At 51.0% G+C, this 16,830-nt stretch overlaps 2 protein-coding genes across 3 annotated transcripts in view; both read left to right on the top strand.

The window, feature by feature from the left end:
• MEI1 (meiotic double-stranded break formation protein 1) overlaps window positions 1-8,323 on the top strand; it is a 37,362-nt gene extending 29,039 nt beyond the window's left edge. For both annotated transcript variants that reach the window (XM_027680114.1, XM_027680113.1), the window contains exons 24-31: window positions 351-532; window positions 1,980-2,061; window positions 2,531-2,736; window positions 3,475-3,556; window positions 5,436-5,542; window positions 6,371-6,502; window positions 6,852-6,961; window positions 8,102-8,323. In XM_027680114.1, the coding sequence (XP_027535915.1) occupies window positions 351-532; window positions 1,980-2,061; window positions 2,531-2,736; window positions 3,475-3,556; window positions 5,436-5,542; window positions 6,371-6,502; window positions 6,852-6,961; window positions 8,102-8,147 (947 nt within the window). In that variant the 3' untranslated portion in view covers window positions 8,148-8,323. The remainder of the gene's footprint in view (window positions 1-350; window positions 533-1,979; window positions 2,062-2,530; window positions 2,737-3,474; window positions 3,557-5,435; window positions 5,543-6,370; window positions 6,503-6,851; window positions 6,962-8,101) is intronic.
• A 528-nt stretch (window positions 8,324-8,851) lies between these two features.
• CCDC134 (coiled-coil domain containing 134) lies at window positions 8,852-16,804 on the top strand. The gene is made up of 7 exons (XM_027680117.1): window positions 8,852-8,914; window positions 12,978-13,095; window positions 13,911-14,032; window positions 14,256-14,340; window positions 14,620-14,801; window positions 15,035-15,106; window positions 15,454-16,804. The coding sequence occupies exons 2-7, from the start codon at window positions 12,993-12,995 to the stop codon at window positions 15,577-15,579; spliced, it is 690 nt and encodes a 229-aa protein (XP_027535918.1). The 5' UTR covers window positions 8,852-8,914; window positions 12,978-12,992; the 3' UTR covers window positions 15,580-16,804.
• Window positions 16,805-16,830: the final 26 nt, after the last annotated feature.

Here is a 16,830-nt window from a genome sequence, read left to right as displayed (position 1 = left end):
GAAGTACTGTATTTTCTTGTTCAAAGAACACAGCAGTGGGGCATTGGTGCCTAGTTTGAAATATCCTGGTATTGTCATAGTTCAAAAAATTAGACAATAATAGAGAACAGCTCTAACCAGCCTTCCTGCTGTGTTAGCTGAAGGCTGATCATTTTATTAGCTGGCCAAGCAGTTGCTGGTGCTGTGGGAGATGAATACCAGCATAGCTGGACAGCCTTACTCTGATGAGCTGTGGCAGCTGAGGCTGCCTCACTGCAGCATGGGTGTGCTCTGCACTTCTCTTCTGCTTGTCAATCTGGTTTAACCTATGCCATCCCATCACCTTCTCTTATTATGTTTCTCCCTTGCAGCAGTGGCTGTGCTGCTCTCCAATGTGTCCTTGCTAGAACTCCTGCAGAAGGTTTTGGAATGCACCTGGTTGCGGTCCCCTCCCTCTGGACCTGCTTACCTGTCATCTGAAGATGCCTTGCTGTGCTCTGGATGGCTGTTGGTTGCATCCCTTTTGCTTTATCAGCATCGCTACAATACTGAGGTTAGTACCACTCTAGTGTTCAGAGTCAGCACATGGCTAAACCTTAAAAATAAATATGTGTGTGTGTATATATATATATATATATAATATATATATATAATATCTTCATTAGCACAGGAAAGTCGTTTGCTTTGGCCTGGAATCTGATTGCCTTGATTCCTCTTTTGTTATTGTCCACAAGTTATTTCCTGCTGCAAGTTATTCTCCAGCAGGACTGGAAGCTAGCGTGTTGCCGAAGGCTGAGACAGGAATCATGTAAGAGTTAGAGAAGGGCACAAATCCTGGGGGTGAAAGTGCGTACCCAGCCTTCCTGATCCAAATCACTTTCCTCTTTGGGACAGAGCAAAATGTACTTTAAGGCCTTTCTCAAGGAAGACTGGGGGTGGAAGATGTAGCTCCCATGTTGTAAACTGCTTTTTTGATACTAAAATGATAATAGTGAAACAGTCACAATCCAAACCTATTATTGGTAAGTAAGTGTTGAATATTAGCAAGCTCTTATGAATGTGGGCAGCTGTCATTGTATCTGATGCTTTGCAGTCCAACAAGAGAGCTAAGCTGGAGTTGTCAGCTAATAATAGAATTACAACTTTGAGGGAAGCACTTTCGAATGCCAACACAAGGGAAAATATTTCCTTTTGAAGTAACTACCCAAGCCTCTCTTGCTACTGGCTTTAGCAGAAGCCTGAGGATAAACATGGCTCATGCATGGCAGGCTGTTAAAGGCTTTGGCCTGTCAGTTCTCAGATGAGTAACCACTGCCCCTATGTTGCAGCAGCTACTCCTAGCTCTCCTGTTGAAGGAGTGAACCCAGTGGCCTTTATGCCTGCCTTCCCATACCAACTCTCAACCTTACTGAAGAGTTTGAACCCTTCTGGGGCTCTCTCTGAGGCTTCATGGCACTGCTGCTCGATGGCTGCTCTGTGAGGGAAACAGCATATTGCAGACTGCCCTCTCAAGCCGACCTTTCCTGTTTCCCCTAGTTCCCATGTCCCTAACCTGCTCTCCTCCCTTCACCCATGCCATAGTTCCTATCCCTGGGCTCTCTGTAGGCTTCCCAGCTCCAGCAGGCAGGGACAGCTTCTTGCCACTGATGACTTTTGTCTGCCTGGCTCATCAGTCTTGCTGACTGGCTGCTACTGCATGTGCTCAGCAGTCTGACAGCCACATGCCAGAAGGCCTGCAGGGAGTAATGAGAGTGAGACAGACAAGTAAGTTACACTGCGGTTTGGAAGCTGTGCAGGACTGGCAACTGGTGGTGAGTGAAACTTGAGGGCCTAATGATGTAACTCTCCCTTCTGGGTCAGTCTCCTGAAATCCTGTTGCTGTTCCCTTGTTTTTCAATGGTCATCATGGGGTGGCATCTAATGACTGGAAATATGTAAGGGAGATTTTTATCTGGTCCAAACCAGCACCCTTTTTTCTCTTCTATTTAATTCTCCTCTAGGTTCACCAAACACTCTCTCTAGACCTAACAGAAGTCCTCAATGCAGTCATCTTCAGGAATAAGAAGCCAGTCCTGCTCTTAGGTATTTTGCATCTGTTACAGGGATTTGGCTGGAAGCAGCCACTAGTACCATGCAAAAGCAACAAGGGAGAACTGGTGACTATGGAATGGGATGGTGGAGATGCTGGAGGGAATCTGGAATATTTGGTCCATTTGGCATTACTGATCCATAAGTGTGTAACTGGTGGTGAGAAAGAGCAAAAGGGAACTGACTGGAGTTCTGCTGTGTTTGGACAAATCTTCCTTGGAGGTTGGTAGTGACATCTGGAACTGAGTGTGAACTGTGATAGCGTCTCAAGGGAGGAGATGAACATGGGAACTCATGTTGCCATTCCTGTCTGCAGCTGTTAGCAGCTGCCAAACAACTCTGGTGGGCTCTTAAGCTCAAATTTTCTCTCCTCACCCTCTCCCATGCTATTGCACAGGCACCAACACACAGGGCAGGGCAGAGGAAAACACTGACACACACTAATAAGCGTCTCCCTGTCTAGTGAGCATCATGCAGTTCCTGAGAGCTGCTCTGCGCCAGAACTTCTCCTCTTCTCTGCTGGTGATCGCTGGCCAAAACACAGCCCAAGGTGCTACTCAACCACAGCCATCATCATTGCAGGATGCTGCCTTGCACCCCCTTGCCACACAGCAGGTCTTCTCACTTGTTGTCAGTCTGCAGAACCTTTTGGTACAAGTCCAGTTGCAGGTATATAAAATGTGACTTTTGGAACAACACAAGTGTTGGGCTTCAAGCAGGAACATTAACCAGAGGAGAAACCACCCTATTGCAGAATCAAAGGGGTTGCCTGTTTTTTTTCCTTCTGCCTGCATTTTCCACCCCTTACAGACGTGATGAGGAGGAGGGAAAATGCTCTTGCTGCAGTGTAGTGCAGTGAGAAAGAAGGTAAATCAAGCTATGCGGTGCTCCCTGCTGCTGAACTGGGTAGCTGAAATTCTGTGTACTAATGACGGTCTCTGTTTTCCCATCTCCAGCTCTGCAGGGATGCTGAGGTCCATAGGGACAGACATGGGAAAAGTGTAACAAATCCCAGTCCCTCCACTACCCACCAAAAGCAAGGTGCTTTTGTGGGTAGTAAGTGCATCAGCATACATTTAACTTGCTCAACCAATGCTGTGCTCCTGGGGTAATACATCAGTTTACATTTAACTCTCTTAAGCGATGTTGGGCTCCTATCTTTATTTTTTGGAGGCTGTTACTTAATATTTTTTTAGTCTCGGAATAAGTAGCCATGCCTTTGTCTGGCTCCTTGATGTGACAGATAGTTTGGAGCACATTGCATCCCGTGAAGGAGATGAAAGGTGTTAGTTTCCTGTGCTGAATAATCTTCAGATCCTGCCCTTTATGAATTTTCCTCTTGCAATAACTGTTGACTGGGTTTGTTTTTTTTTCTTTCCTTCTTTTTTTCTTTTTTTGGTATTCCAGAAAGACTTGCTTCTCTCTCAGGCTGTGGTTGCCTGCCTGGAAACCTTAGTGGAATACCTGTATGTGAAGAACCAAGATGTTGGTAAAGTCTTCCTGCTCTTTCTTTTTCTGGTTTCCCTCCTGCAGTGATTTTGAGCTCTTTGATCTCTATCCAGTAGCACTCTGGAGCAGATGCTTAATGAGTTTATGCCCAATATGAAAAATTATTTGTATGCCTAAAGTTAATCATGTGCTTTGTGGGGTGAAATCACAGTGCCTGACTCCGCTGGAGGCATGGGCCCTCACTTTGGCTTTGGACACTGAGATGCTTTCCAGAAGGTAAAAAGGCATTCTCCACCCCCATAAGAGTAAAAGGTTTGGGAATGGAAGGAGTATAGGAATAGGCTTTTACTTCCAGGCCAATCGTATCAAACATTTAGACCATAAATATAGTGGGGGAGGATCTGAACGTGATGTGTCTTACAAGAATAATGTTGGTCACAGTTTGGCCCCAAGGGAAGGGAGAACAGGGTACTAGGCAGCCTTAGGGAATGGAAGACAAAAATTCTAGATTTCCAGGGGTGAGTGCTGACCTTGGTTTCCAGAGTCCATGTCAGACCTAATGTATACCATGCTTGCTGTCAGCCTCAAGCCACAAAGTTCAGGTGCTGGCTCTGTTCTTAAACCAGAAAGTTCTCCGCTCGCTTCAGTCATTTAAACACTAAGAGAGAAGGGGATGGAGTGAATGAACACCAGACAAAACACCGGTGGGAGAGATGAAGCGGTTGGATGAAGATGTAATACTGCAGATGAATGACAGCCAGTAGCTGACGGGAGGCTATTAAAAGGCTGTGTTAAAAAAAAAAAGTGGCATTTTATGGGGAGGCTCTGGGATTAAGCTAATGAAGTGCTGCTTCAGCAACAGCCGAACCTGTCACTTTTGCTGCTGTGGTGCTGAAGTTCACAACAGCAATAAGAGGAGTCTCCTTATTCCAAGCTGAATGAGGGTCATAGCTGAGTTTGGCTGAAAAATGCAAGAACGCTGGAAAGAGAGTTTCCTGGACTCTGCCTCTAGGAGTTGATTCATCTGAGGCTTTTTAAAACCCTCTCTCAGTCCAGAGATTTTTCCAGAAGTGCAGAGCAGGCTCAGTGCTGGTACTTTCTTATTTCTAAAAAATACCCCCAAAAATATTTTACATTATTTTTAGTGTTGTTTTCCTATAGAAAAGATTCTTGTAGTGGCAATAGGGAGGTTATGTGACTGCCAGTGGAAAAAAGGCCTTTCTAACACTCTGGTGAGTTGCCATGGTATAACAAGTTTTATCAGCTGACCTGTTGTAGTTGTTTATCCCATACTTTTAACCTGCAATAAATACAAGGTAATAAAATTTTAATTTTAGCATTTAGTGAGAGACTTCATGCCACCACAGACTTATGAGCCTTACCTCATTCATGTTTATCATGTATGTTCCTTAGTAAACTGACTGTTTGCATTGCTGCCATCAGCCTGGCTGGTCCCCACAGTATGCTGTCTGATGCAGATCCAAGCTCAGTTTGTGCAGCTTCCTTCATTCCCCAAAGGGTACTCTGCAGCTAAATAAAAACTGAGGTCAGGAGAGTTGTCCTCATATTGAAACCAAAAGTTATTATTTTTGAAACCCCAGGATAAAGGTATTCCCTTACTATTTTATGACATGCACCCCAGGAGAAGGTTTCTCTTCCTGTACCAGCACAAAGATGGACAAAACGTATTTTCTGCTTTGAAAAGCTATTAAGCTTTTGTCCTTTTGACTAAACTTGCCCTAAGAGTGACAGATTAAAAAGCAAGTAAGAACATAGCAAACTATCCCCTTAGTGTTTCACAGCATGGGGTCTAGAAGAGAAAACTTGGGGTCAGTATTGAAGACTGTCCTTAGCTGGGTTCAGCCTGTCACTTGGGCAGTTTTACAGCTGTCTTTCATTGGCTTCTCCTTCTGTCCCAGCTCTACATGTTGCTTCACAGCCATGGCACCGATTCCTGCTCTTCACACTACTCAATGGGGGCCAGAAGTCCTTTCTGCAGCCAGAAGTTCTCAGGCTGATGACTTTGGTAAGCAGGAGAAGGGCAAGCTGTTCTCCATTTTTCCCAATATGTTGGTACAATGCATGTGGGTCAGTTATTGGAACTTAACCTGCTACACACACCCAATCTCAGATACTGCTGTGGCTTTGTCTGGCACTATATTAGTGACCTATATTAATAATGATACTTTCAAGTGAACTTCCCTTCCACACCCTGCAGAAACTGACTGCTGTTAGCGAGTACATCCTGTTCTTCTGGTGTTTGTAGCATTTATTTATAACATCTAGGACCCCTGGGGGGAGAGAGGAAACCTGCAGAGAACATACAACTGCTGTTACCAGTCAGGGAGCAAGCTGACTGCTTGGCATCACAGCTTGTCTCCCCATCTTCAACCTTACAGACATGACTTTTCAGGGCAGAGAGTTAGCACAATATACTACCTTGCTGTATGTGGGGCCTGTGGGCTAGAGGGGGAATGTGGTCCTACCCAGCAGAAAAACTGAAGATAAAGCCCTCTTGGCAGTGGATGAGAGGAAGGGGCTATTAATGTGAACCTTCCCCCTCCGAATACAAGATGGGTCTGTGAGTATTTGCTGTTTTATTTCAGTTTTAAAAGGTTACCTGATTTATTTTAGTTACTTCTCGACCTAAAACAAAATAAATCTGGCTATAAATCAGAGCACCGTAAACACAGATACTTGCACTGGTTCTATTAGAGGTGGTATAAAAATCAGGCCTGTGGTTAGGGTGTTGCAGCATCCCATTACATAGAAGAGGTCTTTGCAGGTGATGAGTCACTGTTGCAGTCAGTGGGTCTTTCACTATTTAATGCCTCTATTTTTTCCTTTGTTCAAGTTTGTGAGATATCAGAGCAGCAATATTATTTCTCAAAAAGAAATTAGCCAGATTCTTCAGGAGGCAGCAGAAGCCAACTTAGCAGAACTGCCTGAGGCCACATCTTGTGCTCTTCACCTATTCCTTTGTCAGGTAAGAAAGCAGTGACTGCCGAGGAAAATTGGAAGAGAATCCCTAGGCATTTGCTTTAGCCTTTGATGGGGAGCCATAAACTTCCTTTTGAGGAGGCTACAGTAAGATGAAGAGGAATCCTGCAGCTGCTACCTTGGCTACTGCCCTGAGGGGTGTACAGTGGAATCAGAAAGGGAGTAATGCCAGCCACTGCCTAAACTATGTCATCAGATTGGGCAGCCCCTTGATTACCTTCGAGATCAAAGTCTGAAGATTTCATTGCTCTGTGTGGAGATGAGGGAGGGAGTATGAAGGAACAGACCCAACAGTTTTCTGGAACAGTTGGTCATTCTTTCTTCTGACTGCTCAGATTCAGAGCAGTCATTACCAGGTGGAGCCAGTGCAGTCAGGGACCATTCAGACCTTGCTGGATCATCTCCTGGGACAGAGGACCACATGTGTAAAACATCAGGACATTGTGTATCCTTTGCTGGGCAAATGCCTTTGATAGGTGATGTGAGTGGTAGGTGTAACAAAGGTTGGAAGGGATACTTAAACTGCTGTTCCTTCTCTTGTTCCAGCTGAAGGCAAACAAAATTGAAAAACTGAGTGGTTGCTACACTTGACTAACTTTGGGATGAAAGACTTCATCATCTCCTAATCTGAGATGATGTTTGGGAAATGCGGAGACATTTGGGATGAAAGATGGGTCTCTGTGCGAGGCTTGCATTCATCTATAAAGCAGAGGTGGTCTGATGAAAGGGGAGCAGGTTGGGGAGTCTGACTTCAAAGCAGTAACGATCTCTGTATTGATTTTCCTGGAGTAGGAGCAATGAGTTAACCTCTGTCTGCATGCCGGCTACTGCTGGTATGCCCATGAAGTAGTGAAAACCCAAAGATGACTCAGGCACTTTCAAAGTGCAGGGAGCATTTGGGAACCAGTGAGGGGAGTTAGCAAATTTTATTCTGCTTGGCCCTAGAGTTGCCCGCTGAGAACCGAATCCTCCTTTTCTCTGGGGATGGAGTCAGGGGCCACTCCCAGATTCGTTGTGGAGAAAGAGGGGGCCTGGTACAATATTTGGTTATTTCCCAAACTTTTCTTTGCCCTCCTGTTTTCATAATGCTGCATTGCCTTCCCTCAGACATATAGCAGTGATGGAAGTGGCCAGGGCACTGATTTCCTGTTGGTAGGGGGTCTTCCTCCACTGTGGAACACCGTCATCAGCCATGTGCAGGATGTGCACTGGGTGAGGTATTTGTTCCGTGAGGAGTAGCTTGTCTTTGTGCTTACCCCCAATGTGATACTACTTCTCTGTTGTGGGACACTGAGAGGGCAAGTTGTCCTGGTGGAAACCATCCAGATAGTCATGAACAGGGAAGACAAAATCCTCTGGTCAAACTCAAGCTTTGACATCAGTTTTGTTGAGAAAGAATTTTTCTTCAGGTTTACCTACACTGGTGTTTTTCGCATGTGTTGGGAATGTGGCTCCATGGCTTGGGGAGGCTTGGTTTAGTAATGAAAACCTCCTGTCAGTGGTATGTCAAATGTGGGAATTCCCATAGTATGCTGGAGTTCAGCCATGCCTTTCCTTTGGTTTCCACTCATGATGCCAATGACAGATGTCTGGGAAGCGTGGCAGTGTCCCTCTCACACATTGGCAACTGAAATGAGAAGATGCGGTGTGCAGAGCAGAGGAAAAAGCAAGAATGGAGCAGAAGACCCCATCCTGCCATTTATTCCCAGTGAGTAGTAGAGAGAGAAGATGGACAAAGGAAGTAATTTGTTGCTCATTTTGAGAAAAAGGTTTGCTGAAACTCATTTATAAAGTTCTGTTGCTGAAACGGCTCAGTTTACTTTTCTGTGCAGGGTGAGGCTTGGTTGATGCCCTTCAGCTATCAAACTACAGACCTGCCGGGGGAAACGATGGCGTACAGGGATGCCATGGAAGAGATGCTCTGCTCACCCGCCTTGGCTCTTGGCTCTGCGGGATGGCCCCTTAGCTCGGGGCTGGCAGGGGCGGTGGGGGCTCAGCGAGGACCTCGGGGAAAAAGGATATGCCGCGTGTGCCATGGGGCTGAGTAGACTTCTTCCAGCTCACGAGTGACCCCTTCGACTACAGCTCCAGCCCCCACGGTCCTGTTGCCTCCACACCCTCTAAGTGTCCCGTTCCCGTCGGGGCTCTAATTCTCCCTCGCAGAGCCGGGAGAAACCCTCCCACAACGAGAGCGGCCCCGGGGAGGGGAAACCTCCCAGCGCCGGAGGCCCAAGCCCGCGCAGCCCCGCCGGTGTGGGGCCGGTACCGGGGCGGGGCGGGGACTCAGGAAGTGACACGGCGGGGCGGAGCGGGGAAGCGGCGGCGGCGGCAGCGGCATGGTAGCGTAGCGGGCGTGAGCGCCGGCCTCGGCACCCGGCTCCCGGCTCCCGGCCCGCAGGTGAGGGACAGCCTGCGGGGGCGGCGGGGAGCCTTCCCCGTCCCGGGAGTCACAGCGGGGCCGGAGGGCGCTGCCCGGCCGTGGCAGGGCAGGAGGGAAGGGCGAGAGCAGCCCAGGCACCGCTCCGGGGACACGGAGGGGCGGGGGTGGCCGGGAGCGGTCCCCGGGAAGGGCCCTCCTGGGCAGCCGGGGTGGCCAGGGAGCGGCGCGGGCAGTGCGGCCCCGAGGCACTTCGCTGGACTCTGGGTTAAAGGGCTGTGCCCGACGGGCTCTGCCTGCCATCGCCGCCCTGGCCCCGCGCTGGAGCGGCGGGAGGAGCGGACCTCCGCAGCCCGGGGACCTGCCGTCCTGCCCCGAGGGTTCGCATCCCCCATGTGCCGCCTGCTGCGTCCACTTGACACGGCTCCGGATGGGTTACCCGCAGCGCGGTCAGGGTACTGTCGGCTAATCCCGTTTCCACTCCACTGTCCCTGTGTGACTGCCGTTAGATTCAGCGATGCTTGCGGGAGAATCTCCATCTCCCTGTTCCCGCGGCCGCCCGAGACCCTCGGAGTGCTGCTGACCTCCTCCGGCAGGACGGGAGGCACCGGGGTGGGCTGGGAGGGACCCGCTCCTGATGGAAATCACAGCACCCCGCTGGCTTCTGCCGGGGATGACAAACTGTGTGGTGCGTGAGCTCTGGGCTTGGCGTCTGGGGGACTTTGGAGACAAGCAGGTGTAAATGGCCGGTGTTTCAACTGAAGCAGCTGGTCCTGTAAGCCCCACGGGGAACTGTCCGAGCAGAAGTCTGAGCAGCACTGTTTCACTTCCAAAGCTTTTCGCTCAGTTGTGACAAGAGATTAATTCTCATATGGTTGTTGGAGAAGTAGCTCGGGAATGGATTCATGGGGCGGGGAGTTTTCATTTCTTGTTTTGCCACAGTGTGCTCCTGGCACAGGCAGGCTGATGATGCTTTCCCCCCTGCAATTCAGTGCCCTGCGGAGGAGAGGTGGGGGGTACTGCAAAAGTCCCTCTTGAGAACCAAAGCGTGGCAGTGTGGCTCTGCCTTGCAAGCTCATTAAGTGAATAAATCTCAGGGATGCTTGGTTCAGACGGGGCTCTTGCAGGAAAATTTATAAAGTCATTAAAACATTTTAATGGAAAGTACTAACCATCTATAACACGGCATCTGTTGTCATGTCTTTGGAAAAACACATCTAAATTAAGAGGATGGGAGACAGCGAGACAGACTGGTGGGCTTTCTGCTGAAACAGCCAGCTGGCCAGGGCTGTGAGGGAATATTGGTGGAAACTCCTTCCCATCTGTAGCATCAGGCCAGGCCTTGGCTCCCTGGACTGCTCTGGGAGCATGAGGCTTAGCTGTCTTTGGCAGGAATCAGTTCAGCAAGGAGTAGGGAGGGAAGAGAGGAGCAGCTCTGTATTTCCATCTCATCTCATCCCTCAGCAGGTGTGAAGAGAGAGAGTTTGTGGGGAAAGTGTGGAGGAACATCTGCAAGGAGCTTTGGCATTTCTGCATTTACACAGTCTGGCCTGGAGAGGAGGGAATGTCCTCTGCTGTTAAAATGTGGTGAAATGGGCAGGGCAGTAAAGGGAAATAAATTTGAGGTGGTCCCACATGGCATCAGCAACCTCACATTCCCTGTGGGAGAGGGAAACAACCTGGGTCCTGCTTCATTTTTGCTGGGGTGTTTCACTCCTGATGGCCAAAGGCAGTAATCAGCTTCGATGTGAGAATGAGTGCCAGCAGGAAAGGGGTCAGACCAAAAGGTGATGGGCTTCTGGTATGGCGTGGTTCTCCAGTCCTCTGCTTCCAACCTTGTCCCGTGGCACAGTCGTTAGGGCTGGTGCAAGAGGATTTGTAAAGTCATTGAAAACATTTTCATCGAAAACACTGACCATATATACTGCAGCATCTGTAGATCATATCTCTGGAAAAGCCCATCACTGTTCTGAGACTTGGAAGCACCCAGGAAGGCTGGTGGACTTTCTACTGCAGCAACCAGCTGGTTGGCAACTGCTTTGGCCGAGAGCTTCACTTTGCTCTGCTGCTGCCTTGAACAGGGTTTCTTGCAGCTGAACTTCTTCCCCCTTGGAGCGGCCATTTAATATCCTCCGGCCACCCAGCTCCCATGTTGGAAGCAGAGGATGCGGTAGCCCCTGCCCTGACCAGACATGCTGGGGCTGCCACAGGCAGCGTGGCAGAGCTGTTGTGGGCAGCATTTCTACTGTTTGCCTTCCAGCCTGGTCTGGAGGCCACTGGCTGCCTCCAACATCTCTCTCCAATTCTCCATGACCATGGCAAATAACCAGCCTGGTCCTTACGATCGCACGTCCAATCCAAGGGGCAAACATGTCCATGTCCCAGGGAAGTCACACTTTATGCTTTTGAGTTGCTGCACTTCCTCCTCCCTGAGAGCCTGGGAGGGAGTAAGCAGCTGTGGGGGAGAGGGGAGACCCACACCACCTTGCTGAGCCAGGCCTTGGGTCCTTGGGTCATGTTTTTTGGCAGGGTGAAGCAGTCTTCTGGGAGCCGACCAGGCCAGTGGCTTCAGCAGAATATCTGTTTGCCTTGGGCTGAAGAATTTTTCCTTACAGCCTTGGCTTGTCGGTGTGCTTTGTGGAGTTCAGGATGGCTGGAATATGGCTCAATCCTAGCACCACAGTGGGCAGAGGGGACACTCAGACCTGGTGTGGGGGACTTGTGCTGCTGTTCTGGCTCTGCATTGTGTCCGAAACATGGGATGTGTTGTTGAGCCCACACCATGGCCAGCTGTGTCTTCCTCAGTAAAGCTGGTTGTATTTACTCTGATCTGTTCCTTTCCAGGGGTGCCTTTTACAAAGCACAACAGCAAAAAATTCAGAGAGTTTCTCATGTTTGCCCTACGCTGTTCCTCTTCCCCCATTGGGGTTGTGAAGGTGCTTGGCTCGGCCTCAGCAGGTGTATGGCAGGAGCTGCTGCTGATCTTTGCAAGGCTGGGAGAGCTGCTAGTGCTGCCTGCTTTGCCTCTCTCATGGACCCAGGGTTGAACAAATTGTATTAGTTTTGAAAAAGAAAATAAGAAAAAAACAAGAAGGGATTTGTTTCTGTTCCACTGTTAGGGCATTGCAGAGAGAAGTTTGGGCAGGCAGGCGAGCGTGGGCTCAGGAGGTCAGTGGGTCAGAGGGTGAGGTGGCTCTGGTGGCTTTACACATCTGCCTTTACCTCAGGAACAGGGGGCGGCATGGGCAATGCGTCTGAAGGGGCTGCTGCCTCTGTAATTGCCAGTGGCCACTGCTTGACTCAGTGGAAACCTTGTCCCTGCAGAGGGGCCACCACCTCGAGTTCTGCTGCCTGGAGGCTGAGCCTCATTCTCAAGGACCATCTCCCCCGGCCTCTCCTCTGCATGTTGGCTGTGGATGAGGGACCCTCGTAGTCAGGAGCAGCTCTGCCCAACAGCATCTCTGCAGAGCCTCAGACACCACCACCTAGGGAGGGACTTGTTTGGGGCAAGGGGGAAGGTACCACCAGGTCACCCAACTGTTGCTTTTTGGCGTGGGGCCTGCAGCTGGCACCTGTCTGATAGTGAGGGAAAGGGTCCAGGTACCAGCACCCCAAGGGGTGAAGGGAGATGGCTGAGCGTGTCACACCTGGGACTTGAAGGAGATGGACTTCAGCCCATTGGCAATCCTCATCATCCAGCCCTGCTGTTTCAGTTGCTGGGGCTGCTCTAACTCACAAACCCAGCAAAAAGCTAGCTGTTATTTTTGGGAGAACAGGTAGGACTTAATTTTTCTTCTGGGTCAGTGCTGAGTCAGATCCCTGTGGGCCCAGCCAACAATGGAGGCAGGTAGAGAGGAGGAGGAGAGAGACCTCACAGGGGAGAGCAGGCTGGCTGCAGCATCACTCCATGGCTCTGCTCTGGCGACTGTCTCCCTCAAACCCTCATGGGGACAAGGGAGAGGCGGGCAAGGACCCTGATGCCAAGTGCACTTGAGTCCTTGTTGGTCTCGAGTGGTTTGTGTGACTTTTCCTTTTCATAAGTCTCCTCACTGGTTATTGGTTTTGTTGGTCTGTTTTTTTCCAGGTTGCAGTGGCCAACATGGATTTTTTCTTCATCTGCCCTTTTCTGCTGGTGCTGCTGCTATCTCGAGGCAGCTTCGCAGACCTGGAAAAACAGAGGGTAGACTCTGGCTTGGAAATCTGTATCCTCTGCAGCCTGCTCCTTGTGACTCAAATACATGCTCATGCCTACTGAAGCTGGAGCGAGCTCGTGCAGGGAAAGGGTCAGAGACCACAGAAAAGGCACAGGGAAGTGGAAAAGAGAGATTCCAGAAGCACTGGGAAATTGCTGCTTTGCTCTTCTGTAGAGGGGTTTTAGCCAAGCTCCTGGGTTTGCTAGCCAAGTGCCTGGCTCGGTGCAGGAGCAGAAATGGTGGTGGTGCCTGGTGTTCTGCTTTTTCTTTCTGCTCCATCATGCTGGGCAGTGAGCATGTTTCCCAGTCTGCGCTTGGAAGTGGCATGGCCAGCTGGGTGGCAGAGCACGCCTGGGGTCTCAGTGCTTTGGGGTCACCAACTGGGATGGTGGGAGAGGACTTTTGGGCTTGTGGCACTTGGACTCCTCTGTGCCACAGGCATTTATTGCCCATGAGAAGGTGGGCTAATGCAAGCCCTTCTTAGCATGCAGCAGCATCCCCTGGTGAACAGGCAAAGTATGAAAAGATATTTAGTATGTGGAGACACATATGGGGAAAGTGGGAGTTCATGTTCCTCCTCCAGCCCCTCAGCCAGAGCATGGACTGGCAAGTAGAAAGCTCCCCACTTGCTTTCAGCATTGTTAAGGGCCCTGCTGGGGTGTCTGGGCAAGGGGGCTCACTGGAAATCTTTGTTTCATCCTGGCTCAGATGCTTCCTCCCAGCCCTCAGGCACGCTGTAGAGAACTGGGGGGACTGGGATGGTGCAGAGGGGCATGGGAGCCAGAGGTGGCAGAGTGCCAGCAGTACCCTTGACACTATTGCAGATAAGAAGCTGTTTGAGGTTAAGCGCAAGGACCAGATGAACGCGCTGAAGAATCTGATTGAGCTCAATGACGTCAACCAGCAGTACAAAATCATTGACATCATGCTCAAGGGACTCTTCAAAGTGAGCCACAGCACGGGCCGCGCTTGGTGGGGCTGGGAAGGGTGGGCCAAACTGGGGAGGGCTGGGGGGCCTCCATGGGGTCAAAGAGAAGAATTGTGTGGCAGGTGAACTTTAGGACCTGAAGGGAGGATGCTATGGAGCTTCAAAGTGGGGCAGCTGGGGCAGCACTCCAGGGTACAGGGAAGAGCTGGCAAGACAGGGCAGTAACTGAGGGTTCTGGCAGGTGCTGGAAGACTCTCGTGCTGTGCTCATTGCTGCTGATGTGCCTCCCGATGGGCCTTTCCCTCAGGACGAGAAGATAAAAGATGGTAGGTCCTCTCCGGTCTTTACCCCCCCTCCTTTTTTGAGAGCTCTGGTGCATCACAGACATTCCTCCTGGGACTGGCACCGGGGTAGGTACAAAACCCCCATGTATCCAGACCAGACCTGGACTTGACCCTGTCTGTCAGGGACCTTATTGTTGCCTCTGACTAGTTCGTACTGGGGAACCTACCCATTTTAACTCAGCCTCCCCACCTCCTGGTGGGGACATAAGTGCCAGTGGGATGAGGCATGTGTGACGATGGGGTTGGTGGCTGTCCCCACAGCATACTCCCACGTAGTGGAGAATACTGCCTTCTTCGGGGATGTTGTCCTGCGCTTCCCCAAGATTGTGCACCACTATTTCGACCGCAACTCCAACTGGAACAGCCTCATCCGCTGGGGCATCGGCTTCTGCAACCTGACGGGTGTGTTCGAGCAGGGACCCCACTCCCAGGTCCTGCGGCTGGTATGGCTCCTGGTCCCTACTCTGCTGCTTAGGCTGGGGGGTGAGGTTTTTGGGGTAAAAGGAGGGCAGGAGGAGTGTACTCCATGTCTGAGGGCTGTCTTTGGGCTGAGTGATGGGGGAAGAGCATAGAACATAGATGGGGCTGGTGGGGAGGAGGGGATCCTGGTCACAGTAAGGGGAGAGTGTGAGTGGGAGGCACCAGTGCCCGATGTGGTCTCCGCTTTGCTCTGCAGATGGCTCAGGAGCTGGGAATCAGCGAGAAATCGCCCGATTACCGCAATCCCTTTAAAACGGACCACTCAGAGGTAAGATAGCAATGCTGCCAGCTCACCTCATGGGCTTTCTCATCCCCATCGCAGCTCCAGGCAGCTGGCTGGGGAATGGAACAGGTGTCTTGTGAGGAATAGCCAAAACCCCACTGAGGAAGCACGGCTGAAACACATTGAATTCACTGGCTGGGCTGCAGTTGACTTTAGGCACCTGGTACCATCTCCTCTCTCTTGCCCCATGGTCGAGATCCTATTTGCCTCATGCCACATCTGTCCTCAAGCCCCCTAGCACCATGAGGCTTGTGCGTTGGCTTTGGCAGGGGGTTGTGCCTCTGGGAGGCTTTGTGGGCTCCCCATCCTGACCCCTTACTGTCAATCCACAGTTTTTCCCCAGTGCTGACACCTTTCAGAAGGCGCTGAGGGATGAGGAGAAGAGGAGGAAGAAGGAGGAGAAGCGGAAGGAGATCCGCAAGGGCCCGCGCATCTCCCGCTCGCAGTCGGAGCTGTAGTGTGCGAGCGCTTGCGCCTTGCAGTGGGGGCGACACCATTGGGACGCAGAGTGGCTCGCTCCCTCTCGGCAGCCTTTGGCCAGTGCCTGGCGGTCCCCTTTCCGTTTGTGCCGTGGGTTTTGTTTTGTTGCCTTTCCCTTTTGTTCAGTGGAGATTGGGTGGCAGTGCTGGTGGGTTGCCCCAGTGCAGCTGGAGTGGGGTATGCCTTCCCCACAGCTAAAGCACAGACTAAAGGGAAAGCAGTGGGGCTATCCCCTGGGCTGGTTGGGGTACTGCTCCCTGTGGGGAAGTAGGGTGTGGGGGACATGCTGTGCCTGAGGAGCCCAGGGATCCCTCCAATCTGCAGCACACTCTACGCTGAACGTGCCTCCTCCAACATGGGTGAGCTGGGGAGTGCGTCACACCAAACAGCCTCATGAGCAATGCTGCTTCTCTCAGTTTTGGTTTTTGTTTTGTTAAACTGGTGATCTCATTGGCACCCCCCATCCGGCTCTACCTGGTCTCTGCACAGCTGCTACCTCTGCCAGATCAGCTCTCCCCTCTTCCCAGTGGCTCTCTTACCGAGCGACATGCATTTCATTGTTCAGATATAGTTTAAAAGGCCGACAGCATCTGTTCCTGGCCTGATGGCATCTTGTTCTCCTATGCAGCCACCACTGGGCGTTCCCGCAGGGAGGCAAACACACAGTGAATTTTTTGAAGGAATTTCAGTACTTGGCCTCTTTGCAGCCAGTGGGTGTCTGTAGTGCAAGCCCTGCTGATGCTGAAGGTACTGGGGAACCAGCCCCCAGCCGCTGTGAGCCTGTACTGCACCCCATGCCCTGCCCCTGCCATCCTGCCCCCATCCCTCCTCTGCAGCACTGGTTCTCTCTAAGTTAGACTCCAAAGCCTCTTTGGCAGAGGGACAGCCAGATAAGGGCATGTGGGGATAGCAGGGCCGAAGCAGGGAGCGAGCCAGCTGGGGAGCAGAGGTGAGGGGCTGGCCCCGGGACCCGGCACAACCCCCCTGCTGTTTCCCACCATCGCTGATGACCTCGCACCAGAGGAGGCTCTTGCAGAGGGACCATTCCCAAGAATCGGGTGCTCTGTGCCGGGCTGGAAGCATCGCAGCCTTTGGGAAAGGGGAAACGTCCTGAATTTTTAACAGCAGAGCCAAGTCTCTCCAGTGGGGGGGTGGCAGTGGGCGCGAGTTTGGTTTTTTTTTAATAAAATTGACTTTATTTTATTTTGTTGTTTTTTTTTTTTTGAGTA

Source organism: Neopelma chrysocephalum, unplaced genomic scaffold, assembly GCF_003984885.1.
Source record: "Neopelma chrysocephalum unplaced genomic scaffold, ASM398488v2 Primary Assembly neopelma1_59, whole genome shotgun sequence".
Lineage (NCBI taxonomy): Eukaryota > Metazoa > Chordata > Aves > Passeriformes > Pipridae > Neopelma > Neopelma chrysocephalum.
Note: the sequence above shows the minus strand (reverse complement) of the source record. Positions and strands in the feature narration are given on the sequence as shown.

Coding starts and splice junctions, on each gene's coding strand:
- CCDC134 (XM_027680117.1), top strand. CDS start 12,993: ATGGATTTTTTCTTCATCTGCCCTTTTCTGCTGGTGCTGCTGCTATCT. Junction 14,341..14,619: donor GGACGAGAAGATAAAAGATG/GTAGGTCCTCTC, acceptor CTGTCCCCACAG/CATACTCCCACGTAGTGGAG. Junction 15,107..15,453: donor TTAAAACGGACCACTCAGAG/GTAAGATAGCAA, acceptor GTCAATCCACAG/TTTTTCCCCAGTGCTGACAC.